The sequence below is a fragment of the Cryptomeria japonica genome, chromosome 11 (genome assembly GCF_030272615.1).
Source record: "Cryptomeria japonica chromosome 11, Sugi_1.0, whole genome shotgun sequence".
Taxonomy (NCBI): domain Eukaryota; kingdom Viridiplantae; phylum Streptophyta; class Pinopsida; order Cupressales; family Cupressaceae; genus Cryptomeria; species Cryptomeria japonica.
In genome coordinates this window covers 17,113,180-17,132,513 of record NC_081415.1, presented here as the reverse complement: position 1 = coordinate 17,132,513, position 19,334 = coordinate 17,113,180, and the positions used below count along the sequence as shown (strand labels likewise).

General features: G+C 33.9%; 1 protein-coding gene across 1 annotated transcript; it reads left to right on the top strand.

The window, feature by feature from the left end:
- The first annotated feature begins 1,203 nt into the window (after positions 1-1,203).
- On the top strand, positions 1,204-11,501 carry LOC131049465 (protein disulfide isomerase-like 1-4). Its single transcript, XM_057983522.2, has 12 exons — positions 1,204-1,924; positions 4,518-4,647; positions 6,056-6,221; positions 6,673-6,791; positions 6,965-7,045; positions 7,508-7,594; positions 7,740-7,814; positions 10,134-10,202; positions 10,302-10,382; positions 10,477-10,611; positions 10,798-10,854; positions 10,950-11,501. Exons 1-12 carry the CDS (start codon positions 1,380-1,382, stop codon positions 11,115-11,117), a joined length of 1,713 nt encoding a protein of 570 aa, XP_057839505.2. The 5' UTR covers positions 1,204-1,379; the 3' UTR covers positions 11,118-11,501.
- The last annotated feature ends 7,833 nt before the right edge of the window (positions 11,502-19,334 follow it).

Below are 19,334 nucleotides of genomic sequence, written 5' to 3'. Positions count from 1 at the left end.
AGTTCCGAGAGAGAAGAAAAGAAAGGGAGAGAAGGAGAGGAACTTCAGAACCTCGGGGTTCCAGAGTTCCGGGAAAAGAAAGGAGAGGCAACAAATGGAAGGAACTTCAGAACCTCGGGGTTCCAGAGTTCTGGAGAAGGAAAAGCGAGAGAAAGGAAAGAGAAAGAACTTTAGAACCTCGGGGTTCCGGAGTTCCGGATAAGGAGAACAGGAGAAGGCAAAAGGAAAAGAACTTCGGAACCTCGGGGTTTCAGAGTTCCGGGGAAGAAGAAAAGGCCAAGGGAGGAACTTCCTCCACAGAGTTCCAGGAGAGAAGAAAAGAAAGGGAGAGAAGGAGAGGAACTTCAGAACCTTGGGGTTCCAGAGTTCCAGGAAAAGAAAGGAGAGGCAACAAATAGAAGGAACTTCAGAACCTCGGGGTTCCAGAGTTCCGGGAAAAGAAAGGAGAGAGAAAGGAAAGAGAAAGAACTTTAGAACCTCGGGGCTCCAGAGTTCCGGAGAAGGAGAATAGGAGAAGGCAAAAGGAAAAGAACTTCGGAACCTCGGGGTTTCAGAGTTTCGGGGAAGAAGAAAAGGCCAAGGGAGGAACTTCTTCCAAACAAGGCAACACTTCACACTTCATGATTCTTCTCTCCTTGATCAATTGGACCTTTATCAACTGGGGCAGTGCTGGTCCATTGAACATATCTCTCTGATCAGTTCTCACTGATGAACCAAGGGTGTCATAAAATGATAACACACACCAAGATGAGATTGCTAAGAAATATTTATCCAATCCATAAAATACACTAAAATATCTATTATGATGTATGCGAGACATGGATATCTCATAATGAATACCTCTATACATCCGAAGTGGATAGCCATCCATATTCATTAAATCACAAAAATTATTTGAATTTGGTTTATAATCCTTCCAAAGCGACCCTACCCCAAGGGTGAAAACAATTATCCCTCAATAGAAATTTCTATCCCCGCAACTTAAACTAAAAAGTAAAAAAGAATAAATCCATTATAAAAATAAAACTTACCATTCAAGTTCCTTCAATAAAAGTAATCGGTGACGCTTCGTTTCCACGTGTCAGTCTGTAAATGGCAAAAAATATCAAACTGATTCTTGCAGCCAATAAAACGAAGAATCATTCTTAACCCGGAGTCGGTAATCCGGCACGTATGTACAAAAGTCAATGCTACTCAGTTTAAAAAACCCCAAAAAATAACGGCTTTGAGAGTTGAGGATTTAAAAAAATTATAGATCTGGAATTTTTAATTGTCTCTGTAAACTCTTCTCGACTGCCATAGATTTAGACAAGGCGATATATACACAGTCTCGCTGGTATAGAAAACCAGTGTCACAAACCCTAGTAGCATTGGCAGCCATGGGGTCGAGAAAAATCTTGATCTTTGCGATCGTGACGCTCTTGCTCATCTGCACATTCCAGCGGATGCATTGTACAGAGAATGCCGTTAAAAAAGACGTCGATTCCGATGAGATCGACGAGCTAGAGCTTCTGGAGGATGAAGACGAAAAAACTTCTAGCAAAATCTCTGATAAACATGAAGAAGAAGAAGAAGAAGCCGAAGAGGAGTTTGACAATTTCGATGGTGAAGATGAGAGTGGTTATGAAATGCCGGCAGTGGACGAAAAAGATGTGGTTGTGTTAAAGGAGGGGAATTTCACCGATTTCATCGCTAAAAATCGTTTTGTCATGGTCGAATTTTATGCGCCTTGGTGCGGACATTGCCAAGCTTTGGCTCCCGAGTATGCTGCTGCTGCGACGGATTTGAAAGGAGAAGTTGCTCTGGCAAAAGTCGATGCTACGGAAGAAAACGATCTGGCGGAGAAATATAGTGTGCAGGGGTTTCCTACAATTTATTTCTTTGTCGATGGAGTTCACAAGCCGTATCCCAGTGAAAGAACAAAGTGAGAGATCTTAAGCCTTTTAAAATGCTGTAGAATCGCTGCTTTTAGGGTTTTCAGTTTTATCAAAAAAATGATAATTGTTTAGATCTTCTATGTTTTATATAATTTCTTCAACTTGTGTTATTTTCAAGGACCTCCAGAGAAATACAGTTTTCAAGTTTTACGAAGTAATAATTGTTCAGATCTTCCACATTTTACATGATTTCAGCAGTTTGTATTTTTTAAGGATTTCGTGACTAAGATTCCAAACTTCTGCAATCTAAATATTTTGTACAGAAGAACTTCTGGAGAAATTGCCGCACAAGATGTTCAGAGAGTCAACGATTCTTGCACTTTCTAAAGAAATAGTGACTTAGAGATATAAAGGTCCACATTCTATAATTTTAAAGAGGACTTCCAGAGGAATTGTGACACAGGATGCTAAGAAAATTAATGTATTTAATTGAAATTTGATTCTCTAAATCTTTTTTAAGGATTTTGTAGCCAGGGATTTCACGATTCTTCAATCTTATAGAAGCCCATAGTATGACACATAAAACCTTGAGTATCCCAACTGTGGTAGTCCTTTTCTACTTCAGGACTTTTAAGAGTGTCTGCTTTCTGAGTGTTTGTTTTTTTGTTTTCATGTGGCAAATTTTTAAGACTGCAATTGTTATCTCTCTATTTGGCATTTTCTCAAATCTTTCGTGTCTAAATTTAGACATGTGATAGCTTTATTGTTTTCTAAAGGATCCAATTATTGTAGCCGTAGTTGTAGATTTTAGTCTTTTAGTTAGTTTGTTAGATATTATTTTAGTGACCAGTTGGTTATTTTTGTTAAATTTCTTCCAAAAGCATTTGTCATTTTATATCACTTTGGTCTCGATTATTAGGAAGCAATAATTTTCATTTTTTAAGAATTTGGCAAGTTATTGTATGGAACACATTAGAAGTTTAAAACTAAAAAAATGGAGTTTTCTTTTGAGATTATGATCCACCTTAAGATATTAACAATTTAATATTGAAATGGATACATCATGCTTTCCAAACTTCTAAGTTCAAACCATGCATTCTTTCTTAAAATTACCCCATTTTCCATACATATATGGCCAATTGTTTAGGCTAATGCAATTCCTGTAGCCAGTGTTTTTGAGTTATGCATTCTTATAATTTGTCAAATAATTTAGCATGAAGTTCTAAACTTGTCATTTTCTACTTCGGAACCCTTAGATTGTGTACTATTCATCATTTTGGGAAATAATGATCAGTTATTTCTTTGCACTCCCTATTTTTGCAATGTGCATTTTGTCAAAGATCTATTGATTAGTGTTTGCGTGTTGTACCTTTAGAAATTCAATAAGGGATCAATTCTATAGTTGTAAGTTCTCGCCTAGGAAATGCCTAAAGTTGATCTCTCAGATCTTTTTGTTTTTGGCAAGATGTTACTTTTACATGGAAGTTTTAAATTTAGTAAGTTCATTATTTTGTTTGAGATTCACTTGGACCCTAATATTTGTCTATTGAAGTATTCAACTCTTTAATCTTTTTCAGATTTTTTTTTCTTTATTTGTGTTGTAGGAGTGACATATAATTTCTTGGATTATATTACTACAGTTGAACATTTACATTGGGTATTATTCTATTAGATCAGATGTGAATTTGCAGTCTTGTGGTTATTTTTCTTACATTTCTTCCAAAAGCCTTTGTCACTTGAAATCAATTTCAGTCTCAATTATTACAAAACGTCAATTTTTTGTTCTGTAAGAATTTGGCAATTTATTGTATAGAACACATTAGAGGTGGAAGCTAAAAAATCTGGAATTTTCTTTTTAGGTTATGACCTGCTGCAAGAAATTAATAGCTCAAAATTGAGAAAGTCCATCAAGGCTTCCAGACTTCAAATTTCAAACTGTGTGTTTTTTCTTGTCTTAGAAGTTCTCACCATATAGTTTGTGAGGCATTTTCTACTGTTCATATGTTTTTTGGGGCAATGATAGACAGGTAGGTGCTTGCATTTCAATATCGTTGATTAAAATTATGCATGTTATAGCTTTACAGTTTATTATTTTCTGAAGATTCTTAAATTTTGTATCTATGGCTGCAATTTTACACTAAGTATATGAAACTGTATTTGAGTCTTAAGATTTTTGTTTCTTATATTTTGTGATTTTTTTGTCAAATAATCTTCTGTAACATTTTTCTGTTGTAAAACCCTTAGAATCAGGTATCAGATATTTTGATATTTGGCTTTAAGAATATTTCAATTCTTTATGTTTTTTTCTGCATAAATTTGTCAGTGAAGGTATTTTTGGAAACCATTTTTAATTAGAATGCTTGTATTGGAGATTAGATCAGAGGCAAGTTTACAGCCAGTCACATATGTATTGTATCTATTGGAAGTTTCTGTTCCTGTATATTTTAAAATGATCTCTAGAGTTATGTTTTATCATTTAATGACATTGCTTGGATCAATCTGTCAGCATTAAGTGTTTCTTCTAACTGGGATGCAAAGTTTTAGTACATCTCTAACTTACATGCCATTTTCAGTGATAATTTTTACATCCATTGTTTGACATGTGACTAATTGGAAATAGATTGGGATTTTGAACTGCAGAGAAGGAATTGTTAGCTGGATCAAGCGCAAAACTGGGCCAGCTGTCTTCAATCTCACCTCAACTCAAGATGCAGAAGCTCTAGTTGAACCAGAAAATGCAATTGCTATTGGTTTATTTGATTCTCTAGTGGTAAGGGGATGTCTTAATTCAAATTAAATTCAGGCCCAAGCATCACATTCATTTTCTCTTACTCCTTTTTTCAATGTTTTCTTTCCTAATTAGAATAAATAGGGGCAGGTGTACTTTTTTCTGAATCTATGGGAAGTATCAATATTTTCTTTGCTAAGTTCGAGCCTTTTATTCTGTTTGGCTGGTGTCAAATCCCAAATTCTCTACTAGAAACTTAAGTGGCCTATCCAGTGCAACTAAATGTTGGAATTATGGTTTGGTTCACAAGTATGGATTCATAGCCCCCCTCGCGAAACCAAATGTTTCTCCCACCTTTGTTCAGCAGTTAACAATACCCTATATCATTGCTTTGATTATCAATGTTCATCTGTTTAATTGTCAAGTGCTGTCATATGTATTCTTGGGTTGACTGATGACTAACACATTGATGAAATCTAAGATTAATACAATTAATGGGTCCTTGAACCAGTGTATTATTGATGAAGGTATACTTCTAAATGTAAGGCATCTTTGACTTATTTGAATACATGATGTTAAGTATCAGTTGGAGAACTCTTTGGGAGGTTTAGTTAGCCATGTAGCATGCTCATAAGGCAATCTTTGTAAGAATGCTGGATGGTATATATTAGACTTAACAAAACTTGCATCCATGCTAATTCTATTACTAGTTTTTGCCGTCAATCGTTTAACAAGTGAATGAGATCCAACTCTGTAATAGTCTATTTGCTTCTTGTAGTGATACTTCTATACCCTTGCAAAGTTACAAAGGGGTTATTGTGAGCAGGTTGAGAAGAGCTAGAATTTGATTTTGTGAGCTAGTTGTATGCTCGTTCTTTTCATTTGTATTTTTAATTGAAGCGCAAGCCACTTTTCAACAGTACAAGAAAAATGGATTAGTAGAATTGCTTTATACCTTTCTCGATTTTCTCTGATATCAATGTTCTAAGTTTGTCATTTGTAAACAGTTTGAGTTTCATCAATCTTCTATTGCAAGATTTTGTATGTCATGGACTATTGGCCTTCATTCTATAGTTTAAAGTTTTTGTGAGTTGAATTCAGATGTGCTTGTGGTCTAGTCTCTGCTCTGTATCTTTTTTGTAAGAGGATAGTTATAAGATTATATTGTTTGTATTGTGTCAATATTTGTGAATTATCTGGATAAGACTGCATAAGAAAGTTGGAATAAAGAAAACTCACATATATGGTTAGACTTATTGTATCACAAAAATATTGCTTGCAATAAAATCACTTTGAATGTTCTCATACCATTGTTAATTCCTCTTCAGATGATAAGGACAACTGGGAATGCATTCCAAAGTTTTGCTACAGTATTCTCAAGTCAGATTGGTCAAGTTACTAACATTATTTAGATTCTTGAAACCTGATTCAATATGATTAAATTCTGCAGGGCCCTGCAAATGAAGAGTTTGCAGCAGCTGCAAGGCTAGAAGATGATGTGCTCTTTTATCAAACTACAAGTGAAAGTGCAGCTGCTATTCTCAAGATTGACCCAAAAGCAAAACGCCCAGCACTGGTACTGCTGAAGAAGCAACCAGAGAAAGTGTCGCATTTTGGTGAGTAACTGGTCCATAATACCTTAGATGCAAATAAATATGTTAGGACCTTTTTTCCCCAAGAATCTAATGCTCAAAATGGTAGAAGGAGAATCACCAGAAAGATCCAAATATTCATTAAGCTAAACGATCCTTTAAAAGATGAGAAAAATAGAGGATGTATCAAGGGAAGTTTAGAACCATCAAGAATGTAGGAAAACCATATGAAGATATTTGATCTTGTTTGAAAGAGTAAATAAAATCTACTTAGATTTTCTTAAAGCAGTGTATTCCTAATTTTGACATGTGGAATGGAGATCTTTTTTCAATGTTTCGTGGTTACTAGTTACAACAATTTACTGAGTATATTTTACTGGTTTTGTCTGCTTACTTAAGCAACTAGTCACTTTTGTTTACATAGGTGCCCATTTGATTGGTTTTCTTTGTAACTCTCATATTGCATCTTGTGCAGATGGAAAGTTTGAGAAAGATGCCATATCAGAATTCATCTTTGCAAACAAGCTCCCTCTAGTGACAACCTTCTCCAGAGAAAGTGCTTCTTTGATATTTGAGAGTCCTGTAAAAAAACAAGTAATGGTTCAGACTGCACTGAGGATTTTTTGTGCGACTTTGTGTATTTGCCATAAAATAAAAATTCAAAAAAGCCAGTTTGTTCAGTTACTCTTTTGGGAAAATTGTTGTGCATCACAAAGTTCTGAATAAGTGTTGGTAGAAAGTTGCATTGACTTTTCTTGTTTTTGCAGATCCTGCTATTTGTACATACAAAGGATGTTGAAAAGACCATACCAGTTTTTCAAGAGGCTGCAAAACTTTTTAAGGGGAAGGTACTAGTTGCACTTTTTTTTTAGTACTATGCTCTTGATTTTGTCATTTCAATCTTTTCTATCACATGCCTAGCATAAGCCATCATGAGAACTTGAGTTAGGGAACGGATTCTGGAACTCTCGTCACTTTTTGCTAGCCATGTATTGCACTGAAAGCTTTCTTGTGAATATTGCTTTTGATGCTCTACAAGTGTTAGGGATACATTATCATTAAAAATTTGCAATTCGTTTGGAATTTGATTCATGCTGTCTAGTTTGATGTTCCTCACTTTTTGCTAGCCATGTATTGCACTGAAAGATTTCTTGTGAATATCGCTTTTGATGCTCTACAAATGTTAGGGATACATTATCAATAAAAATTTGCAATTGATTTGGAATTTGATTCATGCTGTCTAGTTTGATGTTCCTTGATAAATTAAGACAAGGTCTAATTTTTTTTTTTCTGGTTGCATATTTGGCTAGATTATCTTTGTCCATGTTGACTGTGATAATGAAGATGTTGGGAAACCGGTTAAGGACTACTTTGGTGTAACAGAAGAAGAACCCAAGGTGGATCATTTTTTTGCCTTAACTGTTATTTGGTATATGTTTATTGGATATTTCATAACAGCGTTACTTGAATTTAAATAAGTTTTGGATCCGGGCGTCTTTGCTTGTAAGAATTGAAGATTAATTACCATATTATTGTTTGAAGGTAATGGCATATACTGCATCTGACGAGTCCAAGAAGTATCTGCTTGAAGATGAAATAAATCTGAGTACTCTCAAGGTATGCCTTATTTTATTTTGCATCCTGTTTATTTTGAAGTTTATACTTCATATAAGAAATTGACCATCTCTGTAAAGTTGCACCTGAATAGAGTTTATATGGCATATATGTAAAATAGTTTTCATCCTCCTATAATTTTCTGAAACAACAGCAATGCATTTGACAACTCATTCTGCATGTCACTCTTCAAAGTTAAATCTTAATTATATGCACATCATTTAATTATTAAAAGTTGCATTTGAAATCTTTCAGATTATAGTTTTATCTCCTTCAGGAGAGTGTATATCTAGAAACACCTAATTAATTATAATCTGTAAAATGTTACATAGAGATAGAAACTCAATTTGTAGTGTATAGGTGATTTTTATAAACAAAAGGTTTGGATGGTTTCCAGAAACTAAATTTGTATTTCTATGGAGGATTTAAGTTATATTTTTATTTTCAAAATTTATCACCAGTGGAGCATGAGATATGCTTTTTAACTGCCCTACAAAATTTGAATTGAGGACACTTGAGAAATGTCCTTGACATATTCCCATACCCTCACAGATGACAGATATTTAATTGATATTCCTTTGTAGCAGGGGATTAAAGGAGAAAGTGAGACTGTTTTCTATTATGGCTGCCTTAAAACATTAAGGCAAATACTCTTGTGTTGGTTTAATTAGCCACTCAACTCAGTTCATTGCAAGCTGAAACTGGAGTGTGTGATAGGAAGGTTAGGGTTTTCTATTTTTTCAGGCCTAGTGATATTCATCTAGTAAGATTTTGGTAGGGAAAATTTTCTAAATGTTAAAGATGTAATTTTGAGATGCTATACAGGAGGTTGCATCTTTTACAGCAATTCCTTTCTACCTTATTCTTCATTTTCAACGAGATGTCAAGGATTCCATCACTGTGGGTGCTCCTTATATTCCATACCAGATGAGCACTATGAAAGCACGGGGATGCGCTTCATAGGGTTCCAGGATGTGTTTTCTGTGTTACCTTAGGGATGCTATGAGCATGGTAATCCCGTTTTGTGACATTTGGATTGAATTGGAAACACTTGTAAACAGTAAAACCTTAGGGATGCGAGCATGGTAAACCCGTTTTGTGACATTTGGGTTTTTTGTTCTCACATAATGGCAATTTGGATCCTGATTTAAGATGAGAATGCATCTGAGGAGATTGATAATAACGATGGTAGTTGATGCACAAACATAATTGCCTAAAACATGAAGAATCAGTGCAAGCCATGTGATCTATCATTGGCAATTGCATTTCTTTTTTCCTTCTATAAGTTGTTTAGTGACAAAACAAATTATTCATAAATGAGTTTGTTCTAGAAAACCCATGTCTAGCTCCCCTGTTTCATGCAAGAAAATTTGATGGAGCCTTGTTTGAGACTTGGTTCTTGTTGGGCTGGTGGCATCCACGTTGGAAAAGTTTGATAGGAAATATTCTAAAATGATAAAAAATGCAGAGTTTGCATTAATAGCAATTCCCTCTCTACATTGGTTATTTTTATTTCTAGATGCTAAGGATCCTTTGGTTGCTCACAATAGGCTAGATCAGCTCAGCATTATGAAAGCATGGGGATGTGTTTCTTAGGGTTCCAGGGTCCCTGAATTTCAAGTACAGGGAATGAGTTGGAAACATTTCCGTGTATATGTAACAGATGCAAAACATTAGAGACACGCCAGAAACTACTGGGATGTTAATCTCAATTTTGGGACATTTGTGGTCTTTTTTCTGGTGTAACTGGCAATGGTGGATCTTCGTTGAAGATTAGAATGCATCTGGGGAGAGTGATGATAATGATTGTAGATTAAGCTCAAGCATTATATCACTGCAGTTCATTTTCCCATGTATTATACATTATCAGTGACATAACAAAACAATTCATATATAGGTAGTTCTCAAAAAACTATCCTCAGCTTCCTCATTTCCTGGAAACTTTATGGAGTCTTGGTTAAAACTTGATTGTTAGTAACTTTATCATCCTTTAAATGGAGTGGCATGTGGCAGAGTTGGGATCGTTGGGTTGACAAGAGCTATACCTAAAATCAAATGTGTCACTTTAAGGATTTCTTGGGAGATTTCAATTACAAATCTACATATCCCTTTGTAATTCTTTGTTGACCGACTTCTATTTGTCTAACTTCTAAGTGTAATTCTGCTGCTTCTTTGAAACTGTAATTTTCTTTATAAAAGCTTTCTTATGATTATTTTACAAAGTTCGGAATTGAAAAACTGTACATGAACCTTTGCTTTTATCTGTTCTTTTCTTTCTTATACTCTTTGAGAAAGCAACACTGATATTCTTCTCTGGATTAGGCTTTTGGAGAAGGTTTCTTGGAAGATAAGTTGAAGCCTTTCTTGAAGTCTGATCCTGTACCTGAAAAGGTTTGTTGACTTTGTTATAAGTTATTTACTATCTAGTCATTCAGTTTTTCATACCATCGATTGTTTTAATTTTTTATCTATGATTTTGCACTGTGGTAGAATGATGGCGATGTGAAAATTGTTGTTGGCAAGAACTTTGATGAAATAGTACTGGATGAGTCAAAAGATGTACTTTTGGAGGTAAGGTTTGCAATTTTTGTAAATTAGAAATTATTGCCTGCATTTTAGATGAAATGAATTTCTCCATTTTACCAACACATTTCGCTCTTGGTAGATTTACGCACCTTGGTGTGGGCATTGCCAATCATTGGAGCCTATATATGAGAAACTTGCAAAGCACCTTAGAGGAGTGGAATCTCTAGTGATTGCTAAGATGGATGGCACGACCAATGAGCATGCTCGGGCCAAGGTAGGCTATGAACGTTACTTGATCATGTTTATTTTTATTGGATTATTATTCACAGTTTCACCCACTCGAGGCTGCCTAACACTTCTTGTGTTGTCTGACTCGGTCCTATGAAGTTACACAATTTATTACTCTTAATTTTTATAAAATATTAGATTCCTGTCTGAACTGAATTTTTGTTTTTGACAGTCCGATGGATTTCCAACAATTCTTTTCTATCCAGCAGGAAATAAGAGTTTTGATCCTGTGAGTCCACTTTTGAGTGCATTATCTTTATTTTTTCATTTTAGCACTATATGAAACAATCATTTCTAACAATATTTGTTTGAATGCTTGAACAGATTACAGTTGATACAGATCGTACTGTCAAAGCCTTATACAAATTTCTGAAGCAAAATGCAGCCATCCCATTCATGTTGCCAAAGAAAAGCAATACAGAAAGTGCAAAATCTTCCTCAGTTAGTAAAGACAAAAATGCTGCTGACGACCAACCTAAAGACGAGCTATAAGCTTATAACTTAATCTATCAGTATTTATTGACACAAATATTCCGACAAAGTGAGTCCAACCCTGAAATGTTGTTTCATTTGGGGATAGATTGAAGCAAAATTATCCACTACATTCAATCAAAAGTCACCGATTTGCCACTAAGTTTTGAAGAAGGTAGAAATGTTTCTAGGGCACAATTTTCCATGGGAGTTTCCCAAAGTTTATGTTATGAACGCAATGTGTCAAGCATAAAGTATTTTGAATTAATAATCTACTTAGAAGCCAATCAAGTGCAACTTAAGATATCACAAAATAAAACAGAGATTTTGACATGAGATTTGACGTAACTTTGAAATTTTACCATAGTATCTTCAATACCAGATAGTTTAGATAATTTATTGAGATCTCGGTGGGTAGATGCATATCTGAGGCTTTGGCCAGTTGTTTGAATGGCCACAATATATGACCAAAAAGTGCACATGCATCATTCATCGTGGATGTTATGAATGTTCGATTCATGCTTTTCATCTAATAGATTTCTTGTTTTTTAGCATTGAATTATAGCCAGAAGTTTCCTTTTATCTTTATATTCTGGCCTTATCTTGGTTTTAATATTTATTTTATTAGTTTCCCTTTCTTTAGGAAAAAAAGTTATATGCAGCAAGGAGTTCTGCAATAGACTATGTTTTTAATTGGAAACAAAATATCTGCAGTATAGGAGATTACTTTCTTTAGGCTTCCTGCCCATATGATGTTTGAGTGGGTCTAAATATTCTTTGCTTGCCTGTAACGTGAAATCCACAATGGTCTCTGTTATCAAGTCCAAGTTTTTAAGTACATTTTTTAGATAGTATTCTGAAGTTTTTGAACAATAGGCTGAAGGGCATGCCATGCGTAACTCTACATGTTGGAAAGGAGAAACAAAACAAAGTTCTAATGGATTTCTGTTCAAGACTTACAGTACAATGCTATATCTTGAACAACTATTTCATGGGGGATCAGGAACATCATTAGTTACAGAAACGGTCATTATGCAGCTAAACAAAACCTAGTCATCAACCATATCTAAATGAAAAAAAGTTATGAAGCCAACAAATCCTTAATAGTGGGCGTGAACAGAGCTATAAGAGTAGATGGTGGTGCAATATTTTGTGTAGCGTTTCTAATGTTTAGCCGTTGATTGGTTAATGTAGTTTAGATCTAGGACCAATTCCATTATAAGATTTAGTGTTAGAATATGGATGATGAGCTTGATCTGTCTAATTTCAATTATAAGATGGATGTTCCTACTAGGCCAATAATTACATAATGATTATTAGACAAGTTGCACGAAATCTATGTACAATGAAAACAATCTTGTGCCTCACCTCTAACTAATGAAGTGTGGTATTCTTGTTTCAAAAAGCAGACGTGTGAGGCAAGTGACATACACTTGATTTTGTGCATGGAGGAATTTCAGTGGGATCAGATGTACGCAACTTGACAGTCTGATGCTCGTAAGATAATAGCTATATATAGATTGGCATTATGTTATGTATACTGCTGAAAATGTTTGAAGAGCGTTTTACTAGGCAACCCTTAATGTTTGAAATGCATACAAGTGGACGTTGTATTAATGTGTATATTAAAAGAAACACTCTAGATTGGCAATCTGAACAAATTTTACATTTTTTAGATACTTGATAACACATGTAGCATTAAGGAGAAAGGCTTGTAAGGCATTTGTTGTTTTTAATGTGATGAAGTGATTTCGCTATGGTTGGTGGCATTCATATTGCACACAAACATAAAAGAAATAGATTAATATTATTTTAATGATAAATTAAATTAAATAATTAAAGTGAAAGATCGATGGTTAGCAATTATAAAAAAAATAATTTATAATTTTGTAAATTATAGGTAATAATATAATATGGTTGATAATTGTGATTGCAATATTCGAATTTTATACATCTGAAATACATGTCTAGTTATTATTAAATTGAAAATATTTGTTATTTAAATAATAAAGTGATTTATAAATATATTGGGGTTAGGGACGGGTTTAGGGTTGGACTATGATTATGATTAGGGTTATAGTTTTATTAGGGTTACAAAAGGGGTTATGGTTGAATTAAAGTAACTCTTATTGCACCCTATTCTAATTGAATCGTTAGTACAATTGAAACCTAACCCTAATCTATTTGAATTGTACGTATAAATTTAAAAAATGAAGTTAGAACACCCATGAGGCTAAAAACAATTTCTTAGTTATGAAAAACAATAGAAGATTGAAAAGCATTCCTAATTCCTAAATTTAGGACAATTTTGGTTCATGTCATCTTAAGTCCGGCCTTTCTAGGTTCATTAAAGTATTTTAAATTGTTTCATGCAACTTGAGAAGATGCCCATGATAAAAGCTAAAACTCCAATTCTGAACTCCAAAATGACAAATGAAAACTCAAAAGCAAGCTAATTTTGAGCATGGCTAGCACACCCCATGCGATCAATATTCAATTGCAAAAAAATCTCATGTGACATCCAATAATAATATAAACAAAAATATTAGATGTTTAAATGTTAACAAATCACTCATTCTTTGAGAGAACAAATTCTTCCTATAGTTGCCATGGTATGGAATGGGTGTTATTTTAAGTAACCCTAAACCCCAAACTTTATGCTAACTAAACCTTAACCCAAACCTTAAGCTTTATTTTAGAACTGTAGCCTTAAAGTTAACCCCAATTGAACACCAACCTTAACTCTAACTCAAATTGAACTCAACACTAACCCTAACACTAATTGAACCTTAGTCCTAACCCTAACATTGATTAAACATAAACCTTAATCCTAACTTTAATTGAACACTAATCCTAATCTAACTCTAATTGAAATCATAACCCTAACCTTAACCCCAAGCATTATCTTAGAACCTTAATCCTAATTGTACCTTAAGCTTAACCCTAACCTTGATGACTACTAACCCTAACCCTAATAATAACCTTAATAATTTAAAATCAACCCTAATAAAAACTTTCTAAAACCCTAATCGATGCTAACCTTAACCCTAACACCATCCCTATTCATCACTCAACCTAACCCCAAATTTTATCCTAGAACCCAACCTTAATGTTAGCCCTAATTGAGCTCCAACGCTAACCTACTTCTCTCATCCTAATACTAACTTATTCCCAACCATAACAATAACAATGAGCTTAATAATTGAACCCTATTCCTAATTAAATCCTAATCCAAAGCCTAATTTAATATTAACACTAATTAAACTTTAACCCTAACCCTAACAATAATCTTAATAATGGAACCTTAACCCTAACTCCAAGCTTTATCTTAGAATGATAAACCTAATTCAAAATATAACCTCAAGCTTTATTTTAGAACCCAAACCATAAACGTAAACCTAATTGAACTCTAATTGAACCTTAACCCTAATTAAACCCTAACTTAACTCTTACCCTAACTTAACTCTTATCCTAACCCCAAAGTTTACCCTAACCTTAACAAAAACTCTAATTGAGCCCTAACTTTGAGCACAACCCTAACCGTAACAACAATCTTTATCATAGAACCCTAACCTTAACTCTACCCCTAATTGAACCCTAACACTAACGTCAGCCTTAATGGAACCCTAACATAAATTTTGACCCTAATTGAACACAAACCTTAATTCTAATTGAACTTTAATCCTAACCCTAACCTAAATTGAATGCATAACCCTAACCATAACTTAACCCTACTTGTAATCATAACCCTAACCTTAACCTTACTTTAATTGTAATCTTAACCTTAACCTTAACCCTAACCCAAACTTTATTTTAGAACCCTAATCTTAATCGTAACTCTAGTTATAATGGGGACCATTTTCATCTAGTTTACTTTTAGTTACCTAGGTATTTAATATTCGCATCATGCTATAATATTATTGTAAGAATTTATAAGTAAATATTAATAAAATATAATTATAAAAAATAGTTTTAATGAATATGTCTCCATATTGTAAATGGTGTTAATTGCTTAAAATGTAAAATATATACATTTGGGGATATAAAATAATTACTTTGGATTCATTATAAAATAGCCTTTGTTTAGTGGGTATATAATAATTTATTGAGGAGGGCATTCAAGAAAAAGAACTATTATTTTTATACAAAAATATAAGTATGAGATTCCTTAATCAACAATTAAGAATAATCCAAGGGTTTGAACTTAATCAATTAAAAGTATTGAGTTCTCATTGTGGAGATGCTAATTCAATATTAAATAGATATTGATATGAAATTCTAAGTTCATGATCTTCCAAATTTACAACCATTATTTATATCTTTTAACAACAATTAAAAATATTATATTTGATTTTTTATCAAACATTTAAGTTTATTGTACTCTCTTCATGTAATATAATCTATAACAAATAATGACTTTTATCTTTTCAAAAATTTGATGGACACAAAATTATTTAAAATGTTTATTAAACTAACTTTATCTCTAAAAATAAACATTAAAATTATTGAATAATCTTTAAATAAAATATTCTTACTTATTATTTTTTTTTATCAAAAATAAATTACCAAAAACAATTCATTGTTTGAAAATTAAAAAACAAATTTAAATATTAAATCATATACTTTAAATAACAATATTTTTTAAAATTAAAAATTATAAAAACTCAACTTGCCCCCCCTACCGACTGCTTCCCAACCCCCCCCCCAAAAAAGTCAAGAAATTAAGCTTATTTTCAAATTGTCTCAGAAGTAATAATCATAACTTAAATGTGAAAGCCACAAAAGATAAAATTAATTTCAATATTAAAATTGTAATGGAGTTGGTTTGGACCGTGGGTTTGCTACCCATTGGTTCTGGGTTCGACTCCGAGGCTCGAACTTACACGATGCTGGACTATTGCGTGGCGTTTCCCTGTGGTCACCAAAATAAAAATCATTTTTTTAATATCTTAATATATTGACAACTATTAAACCCCTCTTCACACATGGAATCCCTACTGGTATGATTACATTTTTTTGGCTCAATTGACACCGGCATGAATGCTGCCATGATTCAGATCTTTAATCTTCAATGGATGCAGCTTTACTTTACAGCTCATGCTTTATCCATTTTCAATGGACGCGTGTTCAAATTGTTTTGACTCTATTCAGTCAAAGACTCAAATCAGATCTGATTTTTGGTCCGCCATATTTGACTCAGAGGCATTCTACCAAGATCCTATTTATACGCTCAAAGTCCATTCCTTGTTATCTTTATCACAAACATACCAGTACAAAGAAAAAGCTTAATCAACAACAATGGCTTCCAAAGCTGTAATGTTGTTTACTCTCTGTGTTTTTGCTGTCTTCCTCCTCCAATCTTCAGTTTCAGCCACTGCTACAGATGCTCTGTTTGGGGAGAACAAAGCCCTAGAAGGTTATAATTTGTTTGATGTTCTGGAGTTATTTGAATGCTCTGTTTACAATGCAGCTGAAATCTGATGATTGATGTAATTGCAGGGCCAGCGGTACCAGATCTGCAAAAGCACTATGTGGGAGATTGCAAACGGTGTTGTTATTTGGATGAGTATAGCTGCTTATCATGCTGTGGCAAGGGCCAACAGCTAGTAGATTGAGCCAATCTCTCCAATTACTATCATTGACGAGGGCGAGCAATAAATTAATCCGCCTGCTAGAGTACGCGTCTAAAATAGTTATAGAATCGACAATTATAGTTGCTAAGATAGTTATAGAATCGATGAAACCCGTCATGAAATGCCCTGTGGAAAATGATGTAATATGAGCATAAGTATAGTGTGTGCTCATCTAACAATAAAACAAATAATATGCAATAAAAATGCAATTGAATTTTGTGTTATGAGTTTTAATCCAATCTCTGAATGCTACAATCTATTTGTCAAATTTGTTTTGGTGCAACATGGGAATTGTCATTTTTTATTAAACTTTTGCCTTGAATGCACTTCCAAAAGACATTTACACACAATGTAAGATTGCAAATGTATTTATGACTCTGATTTCTCATTGCTCATGTTCTTTTCATTATTTCATGAAGTATGATATATTTATCTGGACAATAATATCATTGTAGCATTGGTATATTGAAAGTTTTTGTGTGTATATTCTTAATTATGAAAAAGTATTATGTTAGTAAATTTCTTTGGATTGTTAAGAAAAATTAAATCAATTTTTGGTAGTCATTGTGGTTATAAAGTATTTATTAAAATTGTGTAAATTTTTTAATATGGTAGGTATAATTCAATCTTTTTAGTAGCATGCAGTAATAAGTTTTTTAATTATATCAATTTTAAATTATACCAAGGTATAAAGTATCATGTTGTGATTATAAACTTAAAACTATAATACAATCAAGACAAATTTATAAAATAATTCTTAAGTAAATAAAATAAAATAAAATAATTTTTAAGTAAACTAATTAGTTTGAGGGGTGTATCTATAGTTAGAACAAGAGGTGGAGAGTAATGAAGAGGTGGAGAGTAATGATTTTAGCGTGTTAAAAAAATTATTTTGATCAAAGGGATGGGTGGAATATTGTGGATAAGGGACAATCATCTGTGGAGAGTAATGATGTGAGCGTGTTAAAAAAAATTATTACATGCAAGAAATGGTTATTGCACGTGAATCCACTATTACAAGTTATATTTGCCTAGCCAAATGGGTTTTGATCTAAGGGATGGGTGGAATATTGTGGATAAGGGACAATTATCTTTGGAATTGTCTCATAAGTTGGAGCAGATGTTGATAGAGTTGTTTATTGTTATTTTCTTTTAAGGGCTCCTAGCCCTTTTTACTTTGTAATTCTCTTTGAGTTGAATAAATTTTTACCTCTCTTTTAGTTAAAATATTACAAGTTACACATGCAAAGAGGTTTGGTGTGTCATTTCTCCAACCTCTGCCCTTCTCTTCCTAACTTGCACAATTGGGTTTCGGCTTCATGGAAGCCCCTTGTGAATGGTAAGATTGAGCTCTTCCCCTCTGTTAAGGGTTTTTTCATTACTTCCTTTGCCTCTTCTAAGGACAAAAACTTGATATTGGGTCAACTAAGGGTTTTGGGGAGAGCACTCTCTCTTGATCAAACCTTGATTAGCCTCCTTTAACCCCCTTACCGAACCACTTAATGTGTATCCGGTGTAGATTAGACGTATGAATCTTCCCATCCAGATTTTGGAGGATTCTTGTTACAAGTCCATTAACAGCTCTATTGCTCACTTCTTGAAGTTTGATAATTTCACTTCCTACATGGGAGACTACTTTCGCTTTGATTTTGGTGGATGCTGACAACTCCATGCCTCTTCATGGGGATGTGGTTCTGATAGTTGAGGATAAACTTTAGACTCAACCGCTTGATTATGATGGCCTCCCTTTCAGGTGTCATTGTTGCTTCGCAACTAGTCACTCATATTGCTCTCTTTTATACCACAAAGGCCCCGCTACTTAGTGGAAGAATGCTAATGGTGATCACCTAACTATCTAGAATCCTAACTTTTTGATGGATGGCTACTCTCAAGATTTTGTCGAGCGCCTTGCCTCTAGTGTGGCCTTGTCTTATCTGGAGGACTTGATTGGGGTTTCTTTTGCTCCATGCTCACAACTTGTCTCATCATATGCTTTTGCTCAACCTCAAGCTTCTCGTGTGGTCAATGACTACCATTTGCCTTATCATTGTATTGTTCCCCCTTTGTTTATTGTTGAACCTCCTGTGAGGGGTTTGCTCTTGATACCCCTTGTAGTGGGATCTTGGATGATATTATTGTTTGGATTGTTGTTCATAAGAGGAAAGGTCCCATCTCTTCTAACACTCGTTTCGTGACTAAAAAGTCTCTTGTATAGGGCTGGGTATCCTGGTTTCCCAACAGTTCTATGTTTTGAACAACAACATTGCTAGTCTTTGTTTGAGTTTCCTAGTCTCACTATTGGTGAGACATCTTTCTTACCTCTATGGCTATTTTTGTGACAAGTATGAGCCCTTTTCCCATGTTTTTCTAATCAAAACATAAATGCATGATAATCTCAAAGGCATTTTATTGGTTTTCTGGTTAGAAGTAGACAAACCAAAAGCTATACATCCAAATCAAAAGGTGATTATGATTAATCAAATCCAGTTAGGACAAAATTTTCCATGTAATTATTTCTTACAAATGGGTTTTCAAAATAAGCATAGAGGACCAAGTTACCCAGTTGAATATCTCTTGAATTGATGCCTTTGTTATAATTTTCCAC